The sequence below is a fragment of the Myotis nattereri genome (genome assembly GCF_964212035.1).
Source record: "Myotis nattereri genome assembly, chromosome: 16".
Classification (NCBI taxonomy): Eukaryota; Metazoa; Chordata; class Mammalia; order Chiroptera; family Vespertilionidae; genus Myotis; species Myotis nattereri.
Window position 1 is genome coordinate 54,851,353 of NC_138091.1, and position 18,401 is coordinate 54,869,753.

General features: G+C 65.4%; 1 protein-coding gene and 1 long non-coding RNA gene across 4 annotated transcripts in view; one reads left to right on the forward strand and one right to left on the reverse strand.

The window, feature by feature from the left end:
- DNAH17 (dynein axonemal heavy chain 17) overlaps positions 1–18,401 on the reverse strand; it is a gene marked incomplete at its 5' end in the record, with an annotated part of 65,708 nt that overhangs the window by 1,843 nt on the left and 45,464 nt on the right. The window contains 22 exons of one of the 2 annotated variants that reach the window (XM_081110337.1): positions 185–410; positions 803–946; positions 1,350–1,532; positions 1,952–2,134; positions 2,380–2,559; positions 4,944–5,135; positions 6,079–6,321; positions 7,061–7,206; positions 8,488–8,636; positions 9,199–9,392; positions 9,768–9,890; positions 10,661–10,831; positions 10,908–11,048; positions 11,189–11,353; positions 11,912–12,116; positions 13,065–13,187; positions 13,864–14,099; positions 14,329–14,521; positions 14,893–15,008; positions 15,203–15,410; positions 16,074–16,291; positions 16,476–16,571. In XM_081110337.1, the coding sequence (XP_080966463.1) occupies positions 185–410; positions 803–946; positions 1,350–1,532; positions 1,952–2,134; positions 2,380–2,559; positions 4,944–5,135; positions 6,079–6,321; positions 7,061–7,206; positions 8,488–8,636; positions 9,199–9,392; positions 9,768–9,890; positions 10,661–10,831; positions 10,908–11,048; positions 11,189–11,353; positions 11,912–12,116; positions 13,065–13,187; positions 13,864–14,099; positions 14,329–14,521; positions 14,893–15,008; positions 15,203–15,410; positions 16,074–16,291; positions 16,476–16,571 (3,835 nt within the window). The remainder of the gene's footprint in view (positions 1–184; positions 411–802; positions 947–1,349; positions 1,533–1,951; positions 2,135–2,379; positions 2,560–4,943; positions 5,136–6,078; positions 6,322–7,060; positions 7,207–8,487; positions 8,637–9,198; positions 9,393–9,767; positions 9,891–10,660; positions 10,832–10,907; positions 11,049–11,188; positions 11,354–11,911; positions 12,117–13,064; positions 13,188–13,863; positions 14,100–14,328; positions 14,522–14,892; positions 15,009–15,202; positions 15,411–16,073; positions 16,292–16,475; positions 16,572–18,401) is intronic. The other variant, XM_081110336.1, reaches the window with a different exon arrangement.
- Positions 12,821–15,571, forward strand: LOC308532786. Of its 2 annotated transcripts, XR_013997006.1 has the most exons (4): positions 12,821–13,183; positions 13,834–14,052; positions 14,348–14,700; positions 15,230–15,564. It is a non-coding gene; the product is annotated as an uncharacterized lncRNA (long non-coding RNA). The 2 variants fall into 2 exon arrangements; XR_013997007.1 differs by lacking the exon at positions 12,821–13,183 and having other exon boundaries at positions 13,878–14,052; positions 14,348–14,535; positions 15,230–15,571.

Here is an 18,401-nt window from a genome sequence, read left to right on the forward strand (position 1 = left end):
CCCCAGACAGGCGCTCAGGGTGAGGGCGGGCCTGCGGTTGCCTCTGGTGCCTGTTTCTGTCCCCTCGGAGCCCTGTCTCGGCCTGTCCCTGGGCCCCGTCACTGTCCAACCAGCTCCGCGAACCCCCCATAGGCGCATGGCCTGTGGTCGGCGGGCGCTGGGCTCTGGGCCGGACGGCGCCTACCTTCCATGAAGAGCCCGTACACGTAGGAGCCCTCTCGGGGGGGCGCGGTCACGTCCTCTCGGTTCTTCTTGGTCACCTCCACCGAGAGGCACATCTTGTCCAGCGGCCACTCGTTCTTCCTGGCCATGGACTGCATGATGGCCGTGAGGAAGGACTGGGGGTTGAAGAAGCCGGCCAGCCACACGGTGGTGGGCAGGGCGAAGTCCGTGGTCCAGGCCTCCAGCTCCTGCGAGGAGAGGGGTCTCAGCCGAGCGCCAGGGCCTCACGGCAGATGGTGCAGCCGCTGCCCCCTGTGCCACTGCTCTCCTGTCGCCCCGTCTGAGGGGTGGGGACAGTAGGGCCACGAAGGGAGAATTGGGGACCCAGCAGAGGCCTTGCTTCCGTCCCTGAGCCGCGGTGGCGGGAGCTCCCTCCATGCCCAGGAGGCAGCTGTTCTCCTTCCCCGGGAGGAAGGGCCTGCGTTGTCGGCGTCTGTGGGCATTGGCACACCCTCCCAACCCTGCTCTGACGAAGGCCAGGCCCGCGGGCCTGCAGGCCTCAGAACACACCCCCTTGCAGCGTGCTCCCACGGGCTCTGGGAACAGGGGGGTGCCCTGAGGCCAGGGACCCCATCCTCACCCTGATGCGGAGCACCAGGTCCGTGTACCAGGCTGCCAGGCCCATCATGGACGGGTAGGCCCGGGCCATCCACGTTTCGGGCACCGTGTCGTAAAATAGCGCCGTGGACAGATCTTCCATGTCTGTTGTGATGGTCAGTTCCCCCTGAGGGACGGACAGACGTATGGGTGCTGGGGGCCCAGGCTGGGCCACGCGGTGCAATGCAGACCCGGCCAGTCGTGGGCCTTGCTCTTGCCAAGGCGGGAGAGCCCCACCCACTTGTGTCGTGGGAACGTGGTTTCCCATGGGGTGTGGGCCACCGGGTGCTTCTGCAGATGCCCGTGGGGGCCACGTCATGCCTCCTGCTGGGAACAGTCAGGATGCCCTCCAGGGCCGGTTCTGGTCGCCCACAGCTCCGACCAGGGAATTCGGGGGCCAGCGCCAGGGGCCCGAGGCGCCCCGGGGCCTGGGGTAGGTGGTTCTTTGTAGTTGAGGTGGTGAGTCAGCCTGGGGGGCCAGCCCGGTTCCCGTGTCACGTCCGGGCCCAGCTGACCCGTCTGCCCTTTACCTTCAGCCCCAAGTTGAGCTCCTTGAGCGAGCGGCGCATCTCGTTGGTCAGGGTGTTCATGCGCTCGCACTCCTGGAAGGCCACCACCACGTAGGGCGTCTTCTCCGCCGCCTTCGCCATGATCTCGGCCATGTTGAATGACTCCGGGATCTTCTCCAGGATCTCGTCCAGCACGGCCTTCACCTAGGAGTCAGCCCGCGGGTGTCACCGCGCCCGCCCCGCCGCCCCCATCAGGTCTCGGGGCCGGAGCCTGCCCCCCCCCACTCTCCCCCCCCGCCCCCCCCCCCCCCCCCCCGCCCCGTGCCCACGTTCCCAGCCCTGAATCCGGGAGCAAAGGCACACGGCGTGGCCAGAGCATAGCAGCACACATGACGGGGGAGGGTGTCGCGTCCTGTTGTCAAGGCCTGTGGCTTTGTCAGGGGAGCCTCTGGTACCTTCAGCCAGGCACCTGCATCCTCCCCTGTGGGGTCACCGAGGGTCGGGGGTTGTGTGGTTGCTAACAGGTTCTGAGGGGCTTTTGCCAATCGGGGTGCACTTGGTGAGCCCGGGCTCCGGACACTGCCCTTCACTGTCACTGGGTGGGTTGCACGTCAGGCCCCCACCTTCTCCTCGCGGGACACCCCGGTGCCGGCGCCTGAGTCCGTCTCTTTGGGCTGCATCTCCAGGACTGTGCGGAATAGCTTCTCCGAGGTGACCGTCAGGAAGCCGATCTCCGCGTTGGGGTGCAGGCCGTACAGGTAGGGGCTCTCGGGGGGCAGGTTCTCATTGATATATTCGTGGTAACCCTGAGACGGGGGTGGGGGTGGGGTCAGCAAGGACCTTCTTACCAGAATGTTCTGCCCACATCCCACCCTCTGTGCACCCCACTGCTGCCCTAGCCCCCTCCCGGGTGCTTCCTCGCCCCCAGCCCCCCATCTGGTTCCTGCTCTGGCTCAGTTCCTGACATTCCTTCCGTGACGTGAGGCTCTCACCAGCCAGTCGGCCAGGACGCACTGACCCGTCCCCGCGGTCCCCCGGGAAGCCTCCTCACCTTGTAGTCCAGGTTGGGGGGGATCTGGAAGCCGGGGGCCAGCTGGATCTCGCCCTCCAGCATCTCGGCCCGGATGTACTCCACCAGGTAGGTCTTGCACAGCCGGCGGTCCCAGTCGTCCGTGATGTGTCCGCCGTACATGATCTCCCCAAACAGGTAGCGGAGGTCGTCCCAAGGCACCTGGGGAGGAGGCCGCAGTGAGGGGCGCTGCCCCTGTCTGCGTGGGTGAGAGGCCAGCTCCCCGCACAGTAGCCCTTCCTCGCCCAATGCCCGCAGGCTCGTCTCCCCGCGCCCCACCCCCTTCTGCGTGTCTGTCTCCGGTGGGAGCAGCCCTGGGCCTCTGCCCACAGCCTTCTCCCTGCACTTTGTGACTTTGCCGGGGCCCTCACCCGTCCAGCCCCCCGCTGGCCCCACTCGCCCTGCGCCCGCTCCTCCTCGATAGCCCACACTCGGGGACATTGTGGGCCCGGCGGCCCTTCCCTCCGCGTCCACGGAGCAGAGCGGTCTCGTTCTGCCCGGGGGGCTTTGACTCTCGGCCCCGGGCATCTTGGTGGCCATGACGTCCATCCTCGGTCTCCGGTGGGTCCTCCCTCAGGCCCCACTGAGGTGCCGTCTGTGCGTCCTGCCTGGCGCTCCGTTCCGTTTGCTTCAAGCTTTTGCAATCCAGGGTGTGTTTTAGCTCCTTTCGGACCCGCTGGGCGCACTGCCCTGGGGGCGCTGGCGGCCGCCACGTGCTGGGCCGCGGGGTGTGGGGCCTCACGGCGCCCGCCCGCCACCGCCTTGCACGCACGCAGCGTGTCCCTGAGCACCGGCCTCCTGAGGGCGAGTGGGCACCGTGTCGGTGGCCAGCTCACCCAGTCCCGGCCGGTCACGCCCCGAGGAAGAGCGCGCTGACCAGTCAGGCTCTGATCCTGCCGGCCAGTCGTTCTGACGTGGCCTCGCGTGCCTGTGGTCGGACTGAATGTTCCCTAATGGTCGCGGGGTCACCGTGGGTGTGTGCTGAGCGGCAGCTTCTGCATTTCACGCATTTGCCCCTCCGCCTCCGCGCTCCCCTCCCCCAGGACGCCTGGGACGGTCCTCCTCCTCCCCCCGGGCGGGGCGGCCACCCGCACCTGCGGATGGAATTCCCCGATGGAATGCCCGCGTGCCTGTGGGACGCGTCGCCAGGCCTCCCCGGGAGGACCGCGGGCCGAGGGACAGGGCCACGTTGCCAGCTCGGTCACTTGGTGCCTCCCTGGAGCTTGGCCGGCGCCTGCCCTTACCCCCTCCTCCCCCACCGCCCTGGCGCGTGTGTGCGGGGGAGGGGGGTGCGTGACTAGCAGGATGCTTCCTCCCACACGAGAAAGTGACACGGACAGTCTCCCGTTTCCCATGCAGCGGTTCGGTGTGCGCACCCCGATCCCGTCTCAGGTCACGGGGTGCCAGCACCCTGTCTGATCCACTGCACACGCGGCCGCCCGGGCCCCCCCGAGTGTCTGCAGCCGTGGGGCCACCGCATGGGGCCGCAGGAAGTGACCTCTGCCCGGGCCGTCCCGCCTCCCCCAGGGAACCAAACAACATTCCGGCTGACTGGGCTGGTGGCCTGTGGTGGCTGCCTCGGCCGGGGGTGTGGGGTTCTCTCCGGGGCCATAGGTCATCAGAGGTCAGCCCTGGACAGGCCGCCCCGGGGAGGCTCCCTGCCCTCGCCTGAGGCTCCCCGCCCTCCCCACCCACCTGCACAGCTTCTTAAAATAGGGCACCTCCCACCTTTCCTCACTGAGCCCCTAATGCTTGGAGGCCTGGGGGTTGTCCCCAGGCTCAGGGGGCGGGGTCCAGCCAGCGCAGCAGAGCTGGGCTTCACCCCAGGCGCCTGGCACCAGCACCCCTTCTGACGATGCGGCTCTGCCCACCCGCGTCGCCCCCTTACCCGCAGCCGAGCGCTGCTCTTACTGCCCCTCCTCTTAGGAGCCGAGTGAGGAGGGGACGGCCTCTGCCTCCTCCCAGGGCCCCGATGGCAGGTGCAGGGTGAGCGCCAGGCCTCCTGGGAGTCGGCCAAGCGAGGTGGGTGGTGTCCGGTCTCTACACAGGCCGCTGGGCCGCCCATGGGGGACAGGCCACTCGCTGCCGGCTCGGTCCCCCCTGGGGTCACGCCTCAGGCCACGGGAGGCTCCGGGTCTGCAGACGGGCCTGCTGGGCCCTCAGGGCCAGGCCATGCCCGGAGGCGCTTGGCTTTGTGCCGTCCTCCCTGCTGTGCGGCTGACCACACACTCGGGTTCCTACGGGCAGCGTCCGCTCCCTCCCTCTCCACCTGGGCTCCGTCTCCATCCTTGCCCACGCCGGCTCAGGCCACCCAAAGGGGCTGGGGTTTCTGGGGGGATCCCTGCTCGGGTGCCGGACACCTGACCCCGGGGAGCGTGGCAGCAAGCAGAGGCTGACACCTGTGGGCGGCGGCCGAGGACCGCCTGCCCGTCATTGCCTCAGGGGGGCGGGCTTGAGGCGACCCTAGAGTCAGATCGGCCCAGCTGTGACAGACCAAGAAGAGGAGGAGGGCGGGCGGGGGCTGAGCCGCCACCAGGCCCCCTTACCTTGGGATTGGCCTCCAGGTAGTTGTACAGCACGTTGATGGAGATGGTGAGGTCCCCGTTGTTGAAGGGGTACGACCTGTTCCAGCCCTGGGCCCCAAACTTGCGCCTCTCGGCCACCACGGCGTGGAAGTAGCAGAGGGCGAACAGGATGCACTTGAACTCCATCTCCTTGGTGCACATCTCCAGGGTGTCCTGCAGGGGGCGTACCCGCCATGTCAGGGTGTCCTTTTAGGAATACGGTGACTGCAGTGCGAGGTGTGTGTGTGAGCGTGTCTCTGCATGTGCGTGCACAGGTGCTTGTGCAGGGGTGTGTGCGAGTGCATGCCTACAGGAGTGTACATGAGCGTATGCACGTGTGTGATCATGCATGTGTGTGCGTGTGTGTTGGTGGTGGTGTGGATGGAGAGCAGCAGAGTGGAGCATCCTCAGAGCTCAAGTCTGACCTCTGCAGGCCCAGCGACTCCGTGTGCTCTGGGTCCCCGACCCCATGTGCTCTGGGTCCCCAACTCCGTGTGCTCTGGGTCCCCGACTCCGTGTGCTCTGGGTCCCCGACTGCGTGTGCTCTGGGTCCCCGACTCCGTGTGCTCTGGGTCCCCGACCCCGTGTGCTCTGGGTCCCCGACCCCGTGTGCTCTGGGTCCCCGACTCCGTGTGCTCTGGGTCCCCGACTCCGTGTGCTCTGGGTCCCCGACTCCGTGTGCTCTGGGTCCCCGACCCCGTGTGCTCTGGGTCCCCGACCCCGTGTGCTCTGGGTCCCCGACCCCGTGTGTTCTGGGTCCCCGACTCCGTGTGTTCTGGGTCCCCGACCCCGTGTGCTCTGGGTCCCCGACCCCGTGTGCTCTGGGTCCCCGACTCCGTGTGCTCTGGGTCCCCGACCCCGTGTGCTCTGGGTCCCCGACTCTGTGTGCTCTGGGTCCCCGACTGCGTGTGCTCTGGGTCCCCGACCCCATGTGCTCTGGGTCCCCGACTCCGTGTGCTCTGGGTCCCCAACTGCACGTGCTCTGGGTCCCCGACCCCATGTGCTCTGGGTCCCCGACTCTGTGTGCTCTGGGTCCCCGACTGCGTGTGCTCTGGGTCCCGGCGGCTCAGACGGGGACGGGCCTGGGTTGGGCACGGGCACAGCAGGAAGCGCCCACCTGGGTGAAGAGGTCCAGGGCCTTGTGCAGGTTGGCGTGCATGCCCGTGGGCGGCTCGTTGGTGATCTTGATGGCGTTCTCCAGGATGCCCTGGGGGATGATGTGGGAGTCGGGGCTGGGGGCGGGCTCGGCGCTGATGAACACGCGGTAGTCCTCGTGGCTGCCGGTGCTGTACCGCTCCAGCTTCTTGTCCAGGGTGCCCAGCCACCGGGCCACCAGGTGGATGTTCTGCGGCCAAGACCCGTGTTAGCGCCGCACACACTCCTCCCTGCTCTGGGCCCCAAGGACAGGCCGCTCGGCCATGCCCCGGCCGGTCTGCTCAGTGGTTAGAGCATCGGCCCTCGAACTGAGGGTTGCAGGTTCGATTCCGGTCAAGGGCACGCATCTCAGTTGCAGACTCGATCCCCAGCCTGGCCAGGGCGTGAGCAGGAGGCAGCCAGCCGATGTCTCTCTTCATTGAGGTCTCTCTCTCTCTTTCTCCCCCTCCCTCCCACTCTCTCTAAAAATCAATGGAAACAATATCTCGGCTGAGGATTAACAACAGCAAAAGTGAGCAGGCCAGGCCCTGTGGGTCGAGTCAGCCTCACTGGGGTCCATAGGAGTCGGGCAGCCCGGGGGGCAGGGGGGACGGCGGAATGAGGGGGGCTGGGAGGCTGCAGGGCCCAGGACAGGGCGGGCGTGCTGGGGTTCGGGGTGTGTGAGCTGGGGTTCCCCCAGGACGTGACGCGCAGCCTCCTTGGGGAGGAGGGCACTTGGTCACTAGTGTTCTGTGTTCTGAGGAGGATCTCCTTCGGGTCTCAGGCCTGAAGCCCGTGTCTCACCCCTGCAGGGTCCCGCTGTCCCCTGAGTCCCTGACGCCTCAGCCACCCGCTGGCCCGGGCAGAGCCGAACCCGGTGTGGGCGCCACCCGCCTGCCTGTGACCGTGAACCCCACGACCCGCTGTCTCTCGGGCCCCAGGCCCCCCCAGGGGGTTGCCCGCACCCTGAGGCGGCTCCACACCTGCAGGATGACCCAGTGCCCCGTCTCCGCAGCCACGTCCAGGGCGTGCTCGGCCACCACCTCCTGCCCCTGCCCCAGCGACACGTTGTGGAGCTTCCCATTGTCGATGGTGAACCCCAGCTTCTTCCCTGAAGGGGAGACCGGCAAACGCTTAACGCGTGGGGGCGATCGGGTGACACGGGGACGGCTCGGGACCCACGGCTGGGAGCTCCGCCTGCTCCCCCACTCGTTTTTATTGTAAACACACGTCATGCGAAGTTACCGTTTACACACCATCTTAACATGTACGACTCCAACACATGCCCAGCGCTGTGCACCCTCTCTGGTTCCAGAACATTCTCATCCGCCCAGGAGCAAACCCACCTGTTAGACAGTCACGCCCCTCCTCACCCCTCCTTCCCCCGCAGCCCCCCATCTGCTTGCTGTCTGGATCGGCCGGCCCTGAATGTGTCGGATAAAGGGAATCACGCAACACGGGGCCCCTGCTGCTTCCCCTCGGCACCGGGTCCCAAGGTTCACCGCGGGGCAGGTCCCGCTCCACCGCCGTTTCGTGGCCGAGCGATATTCCACCGCGAGCAGCACCCACACCGTGGCCATGCCTTCCCGTGGCCATGCCTTCCCGTGGCGGGGGCGTTTGGGTGCATCTGCCTTTTGGCTGCTGGGAGTGAGCACCTGTGTAAAGCGCTCGTCTGAGCACGTCGCAGTTCCTTTGGGGTCTGTGCCTGGCATGGAGTTGCTCGGTCACGTGTAGTTCTGTGGGTCACGTGTAATTCTATGGGTCATGTGTAGCTCTGTGGGTCACGTGTACTTCTATGGGTCACGTGTAGTTCTGTGGGTCACATGTAGTTCTGTGGGTCACGTGTAGTTCTGTGGGTCACATGTAATTCTATGCGTCATGTGTAGTTCTGTGGGTCACGTGTAGTTCGGTGGGTCACGTGTAATTCTTTGGGTCATGTGTAGTTCTGTGGGTCACGTGTAGTTCGGTGGGTCACGTGTAATTCTATGCGTCATGTGTAGTTCTGTGGGTCACGTGTAGTTCTATGGGTCGTGTAGTTCTGTGGGTCATGTGTAGTTCTATGGGTCATGTGTAGTTCTATGGGTCATGTGTAGTTCTGTGGGTCACGTGTAGTTCGGTGGGTCACGTGTAATTCTATGCGTCATGTGTAGTTCGGTGGGTCACGTGTAATTCTATGCGTCATGTGTAGTTCTGTGGGTCATGTGTAGTTCTATGGGTCATGTGTAGTTCTGTGTGCATCTCCCCAAGGAACCGCCACACTGTCTCACACAGTAGCCACACGGTCTCTCATTCCAGCGCTGGCCATTCTCCGTGTTTCTGACACGCAATAACCACCCGGCGGGTGGCAGGGGTCACGCCTCCGGTGACAGGCACGGTCGCCGGCCGCACTCACCCAGGGCTTCCACGTCCTTCAGGGGGTCGACCCCCGGGGAGAGGATGAAGAAGATGGGGGTGGAGGGGCTGCTCTCCTCGTAGGACTTGGAGAACTCGACGCTCCGGCCCTCCACGAACTTGCTGCCCATCTTCTCCTCCACGAAGTTCCTGGGGGAGGCGGCCGTCAGCGGGGCCGGAGGCAGTCTCCTGGCGGCTCTAGCAGAGCGGCCTGCTTCCCTCGGGCAGGGAGGGTGTGGGTGCTCCCGCCCTGGCTGTGTCTGCTCTGGGCACCCCGGCTCCCTCACCCCGAGAAATGAATGGCAGGCCCACGGGGGGTGGGGGTGGGGTGGGGAGGGGGCTCGAGTCCACAGGAATCGCTTGGGAAATTAGAATGTTCTCTGCAAGGGCGCCGAGATGGCCCTAGAGGTGGCCCCCTCGGGACGGTCCCGGTGTCGACGCTGAGCCTCGCCCTCCTCCCCACGACACCTGCAGGGGCTCCTCTGGGCCACGGAGGTCATGCCCCCCGCGCCTCTTGCCTTTAACCTCAGAGCTCACGGGGTGGCGCCTGCCCCTCATCATAACCCTGGGCACCCTCCTCGCTCAGGTGAGCTGAGGCCCAGGGTCCCACCCGCCGACGGGGAGGACCCCCAACACCGGCCGACGCTCAAGGCCTCGGGGCCGCCGCCCCGGCCCCAGGACCAGCGCGGAGCCGCCCACGCCGGGCGCTCACTTGACGGCGTAGGTCATGCGGTCGGGCCGCATGCAGCGCACCATGCACAGCTTCTGCAGCGACGACTTGTTCTTCCACTCCTTGGGGAAGATCTCCTTCTCGGGCGCCTCCGACTCCACCAGCTTCTTCCAGCGCTTGGCGGACCCTTCGATGTCGTTGTCCAGGTTCTTGAACTCGTCCATGTCCGAGAGGGCCTGCGGGCAGACGCCGTGGGAGCCGGGCTCCGGGCCCTGCCGGCCGCTCAGGCCATGAGCCACGGGCAGCCGGACGCAGCGGGGGCCCCGGAGGGGCCTCGGGTTGGGACGCGACTCGGGCGGCTTCTCAGCGGGATCTGGACCAGGGCGCCTGTCTCACCCCAGGGATGGCCTCCCTCAGGTGGTTTCGGAGAGACCTGAGACCCGGAGCGTGGACAGCACGTGAGGAGGGGCCTGACGCTTTGCTTTTCCTGGAAACGAGGTGGGAGAGCCAAGGCGGGGACCTCTGGACGCGCCCGAGACCAGGCTGGCGGCAGGCGGGGACACGGGCAGGGCCAGGGAACAGCGAGCACGTGTTCATGTCCGACCGCTCACCTTGATGCCGCCCCAGCCCTGGTTCTGCAGGAAGTCCACAGGCGACACCAGCCCGGCCTTGAACGGGAACCGCAGGAGGAAGTCAAGCTCCACCGGGTTCAGCTCCTTCTTCATGGACAAGACCTGTGGGCGCAGGGGCACCCCTCAGCCACCATGGGCAGGGGCACCGCTCAGCTGCCACGGGCCCCCCTCAGCCGCCACGGGCAGGGGCACCCCTCAGCTGCCATGGGCAGGGCACCGCTCAGCCACCATGGGCAGGGGCACCCCTCAGCCGCCATGGGCACCCCTCAGCCACCACGGGCAGGGGCACCACTCAGCCGCCATGGGCACCCCTCAGCCGCCACGGGCACCCCTCAGCCGCCACGGGCACCGCTCAGCCGCCACTGGCAGGAGGTGTGAGGAGTCGCTGCCGTGCCTGTGGGACACACTGCCCTGCCCCTCAGGTTGGAGAACTTGGTCTTCACCTTGTTTTAATTTTTATTTATTTATAAATCTATTTTTTATTGATTTCAGAGAGGAAGGAAGAGGGAGGGATCGAGTCTGCAACCTGGGCATGTGCCCTGACCTGGAATGGAACTGTGACCTCCTGGTTCGTAGGTCAACGCTCAACCCCTGAGCCATGCCGGCTTTTAAATTGTGGTGAAACAATGGCTGATTATTTTGTATCTACAATCTGGTAATAGATTTATTTTTATATTCTAAAATCAAAGAAAAGAAAGAAAAAAATAACCGTGGTGAAAACACAAGACATAAAATGTACCATTTTAACGGGTTCCAGCTCTGCGGCACTGGCACGGCCGCATGGCTGCACAGCGTCCCCCGTCGAGGCCCAGACCCGCCTCCTCACCCCAAAGGGACACCCTGCCGAGCAGCTGCCGGGCAGCGGGCCTCACCTGGAAGGTGACCTGGGCCAGGAAGATGAGCTTGTCGCGCTCGAAGAGCCCGCGGGCCGTGTACACGTAGATGGAGTAGGTGATCTCGTCCGTCAGGTTCATCACCCGCTGGCGCACCTCGTCGGCGGGCGCCGTCCGCTGGATGGCCTTCTCGAAGACCACGTTGAAGGCCTGGGGAGGGGGTGGTGAGCTCCCGCCCCACCCCCCCGCCGCCCGAGGGTGCCCCGGGCCGCGGCCGGCAGCGCACCTTGAGGGAGAACTGGTAGATGGGGCTGATCTTGTTGAGGTCGTTGAGGATGAAGTAGAGCAGGGACGCCCGCTCGGCCGCCGGCCGGTAGTTCTCTCGCGCCTCATTGATCTTCACTTCTGTGATTTTTGCCTCCAGCACCTGAAGCCAAACCGAGGGGCCGAGTGAGCCCAGCGGGTGGACAGCACGGCGAGCGGGTGGGCCCAGCGCCCTGGCTCCCTCGGAAGCCATCCTGGGGGCTGTCGGCAGACGGCGGGCGCTGAGGGCCCGGGCCGGCGCACCTTCTCCTCGATCTCGCTGGCCGTGTGCTTCGTCGTCTCCAGGTTCTCCACCAGCGCGGTGTCTCCCAGGAAGTTGCCCGAGGCGGCCGACAGGCGGGCCAGCAGCGAGTCCTCCAGCTCCTTCAGGATGATCTTAAACTCGTTCTGGGACTTGGTGAGGTTCGCCTGCAGGAGGCAGAGCCCAGAGGGAAGCCGGCCGTGGGCATGGTCCCACCCACACGGCCCAGCCCCGGGGCCTCCAGGGCGAGGCCAGGGCCCTGCAAGCCCGGGGCCCGGGGCTGGGATGAGAGAACAGGGGTGGGGTGGGGGGCCCTGAACGGAAGCCGGGGGGCAGGGAGCCCCGCGCAGTGCAGCGCCTGTGGCCCCTTTGGCTGCGGGTCATTGGTCACCATGTGGAAGGCCCCGGGGCCGTGGGGAGGCGTGGGGCCTGGGTCCCCTCTGAGCCCAGTGTGTGGAAGCAGCAGGGCATGGCAGGCACACGAGGGCATGGCGGGCACACGGGGGCGGGCAGCCAGGCCAGGCCTGCGGGGCAGCGGGTGGCACTGTAGGCCGTGGGGCACCATTGGGACTGGTGTTTGGTGGAGTTACAGGCGCAGCAGCCGGGAGAAGGGATGTACGAGGCGCCTTCCCAGGGAGGCCCAGAGCCAGGGACCCTCACGGGGGTGGGGGGGGGTGTGTCGCTCCTCGAGCCGCCCGGCTGCCCATGACCGACTCTGGCTGCACCTTCAGCTGCTCCAGGTCCGGGCGCTCTTTGGCCACCACGGCGGCCAGCAGCTGGTCCTCCAGGCCGTCCCGGGTGACCAGGAAGTTGATGAGCGTGCACTGGGCCTGCATCTCGGGCTTGTAGTGGGGGTTGAAGTACTTGGTGTGCAGGATGAGGCGGAACTGCGGGTGGTACTCCACCTCCTTGTCGCCGATCTTGATGTACCTGGCGGCCGGCGGGAGGGGTTAGGGGGCTCCCGGCGCCGCCACGCCAGCCCGGCGGCCGTCCCCTCCCCAGCTGCCGCGTGGTCCCGCCGCGGGGCCCTTCCCTGCGCCTTCCCTGTCCAGTCCTGTCGGCCCTGCTCTGTCCCTGGCGGGTTTGTTCTGATCTTCACGGCGGCGTTTACTCCACAGGTCAGACCTCACGCCCCCCCCAACCCCCCCCCACCCCCGACAGTGGCACCCCCGCCAGGCCCTTTGCAGAGTCCAGGCCTGCGCTTACAGGCTGTTCGCACCAAGGCTGGCTTTACACGGTGTATGTCGATTTCACTCCTTTCTGCGCGAAGGTAAAGACAGGCCCCAGGCCCACCCACACCCGGAGGAACGCCGTGGGTCCCCCACACGAGGGAAGGCCCCTTGGCCGCAAGGAGGGGCCGCCCAGCCACCTGCTGCAGCCTGGATGCACCTGACACATGATGCCCAGGGAGAGAAGCCCGACACGAAAGGCCCCAGAGAGAGGGGGTCCCACTGAGGAGTGTCCAGGGCAGGCCAATCCGCGGGCACGGACAGTGCGGAACGTTCCAGGAGCAGGTGGAGGGGGAAGCCCCGCGGCACTGGGAACGCACTCAAGGCCAAATGAGTTGAACACGTTCACACAGTCCACTGAGCGTGTCCAGTATGAACTTTACCTGGATTTCTAAAAAGTCAAGTAGGTTCAAGATTTGCAAAATGCATAGAAATGGAGCAGACGCGGCTGTGAGGCCCCCCCCCCCCCCCCTCCGCAGGCTGCCATGGGCAAAAAGGTGTTTATTCCCGACGGGATGTGGCCCACGGTTCCCGTCTCCCCTCTGAGCGGGGATCCCCCACACCTGGTGGCATTTGGGGGAAACCCCTGCTGCTCGCCTGGAGCTCCCTGCTCTGTTCTCAGCCCATGGAGGGGGACCCCAAAACTCACTTTCCCTTTTTAATCGTGTTCCTGCCCAGGAGCGGGTCCAGCACGGGGTCCACGGTCTCGCCGATGTTCTCGATGAGCAAGGTGTCCCCCTCGGAGATGGCGCGCTCGATGATGTCCAGGTAGCTGCGGGCGGGCGGGCGGGGCCTGAGCGCCGGGCCAGGCCGGCACGCGGCCCAGGAGGCACCGAGGCGCGACCGGGGGGCCAGCAGCACACGCCTGGCCGTCCTTCCCCAGGGGTCTTAGGCTCCTGTCAGTCACCCGCGGGGGGAGGGGCGTGTGGAACGGAGCCGCTGACACTGTCGGCCATGGAGGCAACCGCTGCCCCACCTGCCCTCCTCGGCCGCCCGGAGCCCCGAGTTCCAGTCTTTACTCTTGGGGCTGTGCCCAGGGCCAGATGTTAAAAAACCCACCCGAGGGCCAGTATTTGTGTTTGAAGACCAGTCCGCAGGGTTAATGAGCACCAACGGCTTAAGGTGCATTTCCCAGCACAGCCGAGGTGTGGGCCCCCCATCCCTCTCGTGGGTGCAGCGGGCACCCCTTCTGCCCCAGGCGGAACCCCTCCCCCCCAGCGGCGGGCACCTCTTCTGCCCCAGGCGGAACCCCTCCCCCCCAGCGGCGGGCACCTCTTCTGCCCCAGGCGGTACCCCTCCCCCGCAGCGGCGGGCACCTCTTCTGCCCCAGGCGGAACCCCTCCCCCCCAGCGGCGGGCACCTCTTCTGCCCCAGGCGGTACCCCTCCCCCCCAGCGGCGGGCACCTCTTCTGCCCCAGGCGGTACCCCTCCCCCGCAGCGGCGGGCACCTCTTCTGCCCCAGGCGGATGGCCTTCAGATCGCTGCCGAACTTGTTCCTGATCCACTTGATGCCCTGCAGCTGGGCGTCCACGATGAGCGGCCAGCGCTCCGTGTTGCACAGGATGGTGGCGTTCTCCGTGGACATGCGGTCGCTGGGGAGCCCCTGGTTGTTCCACGTGGCCACACCCGCGTCGTCGGTGAGCAGGCTCAAGGGGTCCAGACCCTCCGTGATGGGGATGGGGACCTGCCGGGAGGTGCAGCCTTAGTGCCCTCGGGAGGCGCCCGCTGTCCAGGTCCCAGGGCCTCTGCCGTCAGACGGCGGGCGCGCGGCCACCTGGGAGGACGTCAGCGCGGGCCTCGGGGGCCACAGGCGGACCCGAATGGCTGGAGCCTCGGTCTCGGGATGCAGGGAGTTTGGGGGCTGCCTGCCCGGCGGGCCCCTCCCCGGGTTTCCCGGGCCGCGGGCCTCGTACCTTTAACTTGTTGATGTAGGGGACCCAGAACTTGTCCATGAGCTCGTTCCGGTACTTCTTGGTGAAGTAGCCCACGTAGGAGACGAAGGCCGAGATGAGCAGCACGTCCCCGCACAGCGTGACCCCCTGCGACCTGAAGTTCTGCACCGACTCCGCCCAGCGGACGTTCTCGGACGCCAGGCCGCCCACCAGCCTGAGGGGACCCAGGTCCGTGGGGTCAGCGAAGGGAGCGCGTCTGGGTGAACGACGTTCGGAGGAGAGGAGCGAGGCGGGGCTCCCCCACCTCCCCGTCCATGATCCCCGCCTTGCCCGTCCGCAAGTCCGTACCTTGCTCAGCGCTTCCGGGGGAGAATGCTTTGGGGGTCCTGGGGGGTAAGTGCTTCGGGGAGCACACCAGTGTTGCCCTCTGCGTGTTGCTATGGCGATGCCAATGCCGTGCCGTCTCCCCCGTCTCCCCCACGTGCTGGGGCTGCCCCTGGACACCCCCAGCCCGCGCTCTGGCTGGCGGGAAGCATCGGGCTCCCCTCTCTGGGGGGATAAGCGGGGGGTTGGGGAGCAGGTTACCTGTTGGCCAGCGAGATCACCCTGTTGGTGGCGTCGGCCTCCTGCTGGCACTTGATTTTCTCAGCCGTGGCTTTTTCAAACGCCGACGTCAGGTTGCTCAGGTTGGCGTTGAGTTCCTGGGTCACAAGCGGGAGGGTCCGAGGTGGCCGGCAGCGCGGTGCCCCCCGGGGAGGCAGGAGGGAGCAGGGCTGCCCGCAGGCCCACGCGGAGCGGCCTCCCGGTGGGACAGGGGCCCTCGCCGGGCCGCGCCCGTGGCCTCACGCTGCTGGACCAGCCCCCCCACAGAGGCAGGGCCGGCGCGGGCACTCACGGCGATCTTGTTCTTGATCCGCGACAGCTTGTCCTGGGCCTCGGCCAGCTCGGCGTTGGCCTCCTCCAGCGCCTGCCGCTTGGGCGCCACGTCGCAGTACACCTCGTAGAAGCGCACGATGTTGATGCACCAGGAGCACAGCCCCGCGGCCGCCGTGGACTTGGAGCGGATGAACTCGGGGTCGAAGGTCGGGTTGCCTTGGTAGGGCCTGGAGAGGGAAGGGGGGCGCTGGCCTGGGCTCCGCAGGACGGGCCCCCCTGCCTCCTCCCACCTGAGCCCCTCTGACCACAAGGGCTACAGTGAGAGCTGAATTAAAAAAATGTATTTTTGTATCTTAACGATTAAAGGCAGAAGGACACGTGAACCACAGGGCGCTGGCCTCGCGTATGCTTTGGCGCGGGAAGGCCCCGGGGCAGTGGGTTCAGGTAACCCCCCTCCCTTCCCGGCTGTCACACCGCTGGTCTCGTCTGGGGCCACCAGGGTCCTGGTGGTGGCTCCTTCTCAGCCAGAGCCCAGCGGACCCAGGGGCCCTGGCAGCAGCCACATGAGACGTGAATGGGGCCTGGGGTGCACACGTGGAGGCCTCGTGAGGGCTGCCGCATGGGGTGATGGGTAAGACCAGGAGGGCCCCCCTACACCCTTCCAACGACCCCCCCGAGGCAGCCCAGCCAGCAGCTGAGTGTGTCTCTCCGGACAGATACAGCCAGATGTGCCCAGGCTGCCACCTCGCCCTGCAGCCCGGGGCCTGGCCCCGCCCTCAGCACCACCCTTGGCCTCGCCCGCGGCAAGGGGTAGATCCTGGGACCTCACACGCTGCCTGGACGGGGGTCTCCCACAGTCCCGAGTGCCGCCCCCGGGCCGGCCGACTCACTTGAAGGCTTTGAGGCAGGCCTCAGGGATGTGCTCCTTGTCGAACCTCTTGAGGGAGTCCAGGAACGTGTCCACTTTGCCCATCATGATTTTCGCCGCCTTCCAGCTCTTGTCCTTGGGGATCTTGCCCCCGGGCGCGGTCAGGATCATCACGGCGGCCGTGACGTTGACCACGGCGTCCGGCGGGGACCCGAAGGACTTCAGCTCCGTCAGGTTGTTCTGCAAACGGCAGGCAGGACCGACCTGAGAGAGGCCTGGAGGCCCAGGACAACCCCAGGGGACCCGCCGGGCATGAGCCAGCCAGCCCAGGTCGATGGCCGCGGCCTCTCCGCTCCCTGCCACCCCCTCCCCCACCCCCCACCCCCTACTCCAGCCGGATCCCCGCTTCTCCTCCTCCTCTCACCTTGTTCAGTGTGTCCAGAGCCTCCTGCGCGGCCAGCAGGGCCGGCTCCGCCTTGGCCAGGTCCGTTTCACAAGCCTTTTGCTTCTCGGTGACGTTCTGGAAGGAAGCCAGAGAGGAAAGGGCGACGTGGTGGACTGTCCGGGCGGCGTGCGGGGGCCCTGGGCAGGGGCGTCACCGGATGGGATCGGCCGTTCTCCTCCGGCCGCCTTGGTCGCGGCCCCTCGGCACGCAGGCCTCCCTGGGCCCGCCATGCAGACGAGGCTCAGGGTGGAGCTGTGCTTCCATTGGCTCCGGCTTCCAGGCCGTGAGGGAACCTGGGCCAGCAGACGCCCCTGGGGTGAGGCCTTACTGTCCCTGGGAACATTCCAGACGTGCAGCTCACTCTCCCTCCCAGAGAGGAAGAGTTGGTTCCATAACGCACGCATCATTCATTCACTGGTTCACACGTGCATTCCCTCATTCACTCCTACGCACACTCACTCCCGCATTCATGCCTCTGAGTCAGAAAGCCGCTCAGACCTCAGGGTGCAGACAGTCCCACAGGCACTCGGTGTCTGTCGATAAGAAACAGGCACACACCCGGCCAGCCTGGCTGAGGGATGGAGCTGCGACCTATGAACCAGGAGGTCACCGTTCAGGTCCCTGTCAGGGCGCATGCCCAGGTGGTGGCCTCCACCCCAGGGTGGGGGCTGGAAGGAGGAAGCCGATCAAAGACACGCTCTCATCAGTGATGTTTCCGTCTCTCTCTCCCTCTCCCTTCCTCTCTGCAAACAATAAAATAATTTTTAAAAGGAAACAGCATCTGCCTGGGAACAGACAGTGGTGGGGAGATGGAGGAACTAAATTCCCTGGACACCAAGGGCAAGGGGAGTAGCAGAGGGTCAAGGAGGGTCTGCCCCAAACTAAGAACTAGCACTAACCCAACATCAACCATAGACCTAATGCAACACTAACCCTAACCCTAACCCTAACCCTAACACTATCCCTATCCTGGGCAGAGACATAACCCAAACCCTAACCCTAACCCTATCCTGGGCAGAGCCATAAGCCTAACACTAACCCTAACCCTAACACTATCCCAATCCTGGGCAGAGACATAAACATAACCCTAACCCTAACCCTATCCTGGGCAGAGCCATAAGCCTAACACTAACCCTAACCCTAACACTATCCCAATCCTGGGCAGAGGCATAACACTAACCCTAACCCTAACACTATCACTATCCTGGGCAGAGGCATAACTATAACCCTAACCCTATCCTGGGCAGAGCCATAACCCTAACCCTAACCCTAACTCTAACACTAACACTATCCCTATCCTGGGCAGAGACATAACCATAACCCTAACCCTAACCCTATCCTGGGCAGAACCATAAGCCTAACACTAACCCTAACCCTAACACTATCCCTATCCTGGGCAGAGGCATAACTATAACGCTAACCCTAACCCTATCCTGGGCAGAGCCATAACCCTAACCCTAACCCTAACCCTATCCTGGGAGGAGCCATAACCCTAACCCTAACTCTTAACACTAACACTATCCCTATCCTGGGTAGAGCCATAACCGTAACCCTAACCCTAACCCTAACCCTAACCCTATCACTATCCTGGGCAGAGCCATAACCCTAACCCTATCCTGGGCAGAGCCATAACCCTAACCCTATCTTGGGCAGAGCCATAACCCTAACCCTAACCCTAACCCTAACCCTAACCCTAACCCTATCCTGGGCAGAGCCAAAACCATAACCATAATCCTAACCCTAACCCTAACCCTAACACTATCCTGGGCAGAGCCATAACCCTAACCCTATCCTGGGCAGAGCCATAACCCTAACACTAACCCGAACCCTAACACTAATCTGGGCACAACCCTAACCCTAACTCTAACCCGAACCCTAACCCTATCCTGGGCACAAACCTAACCC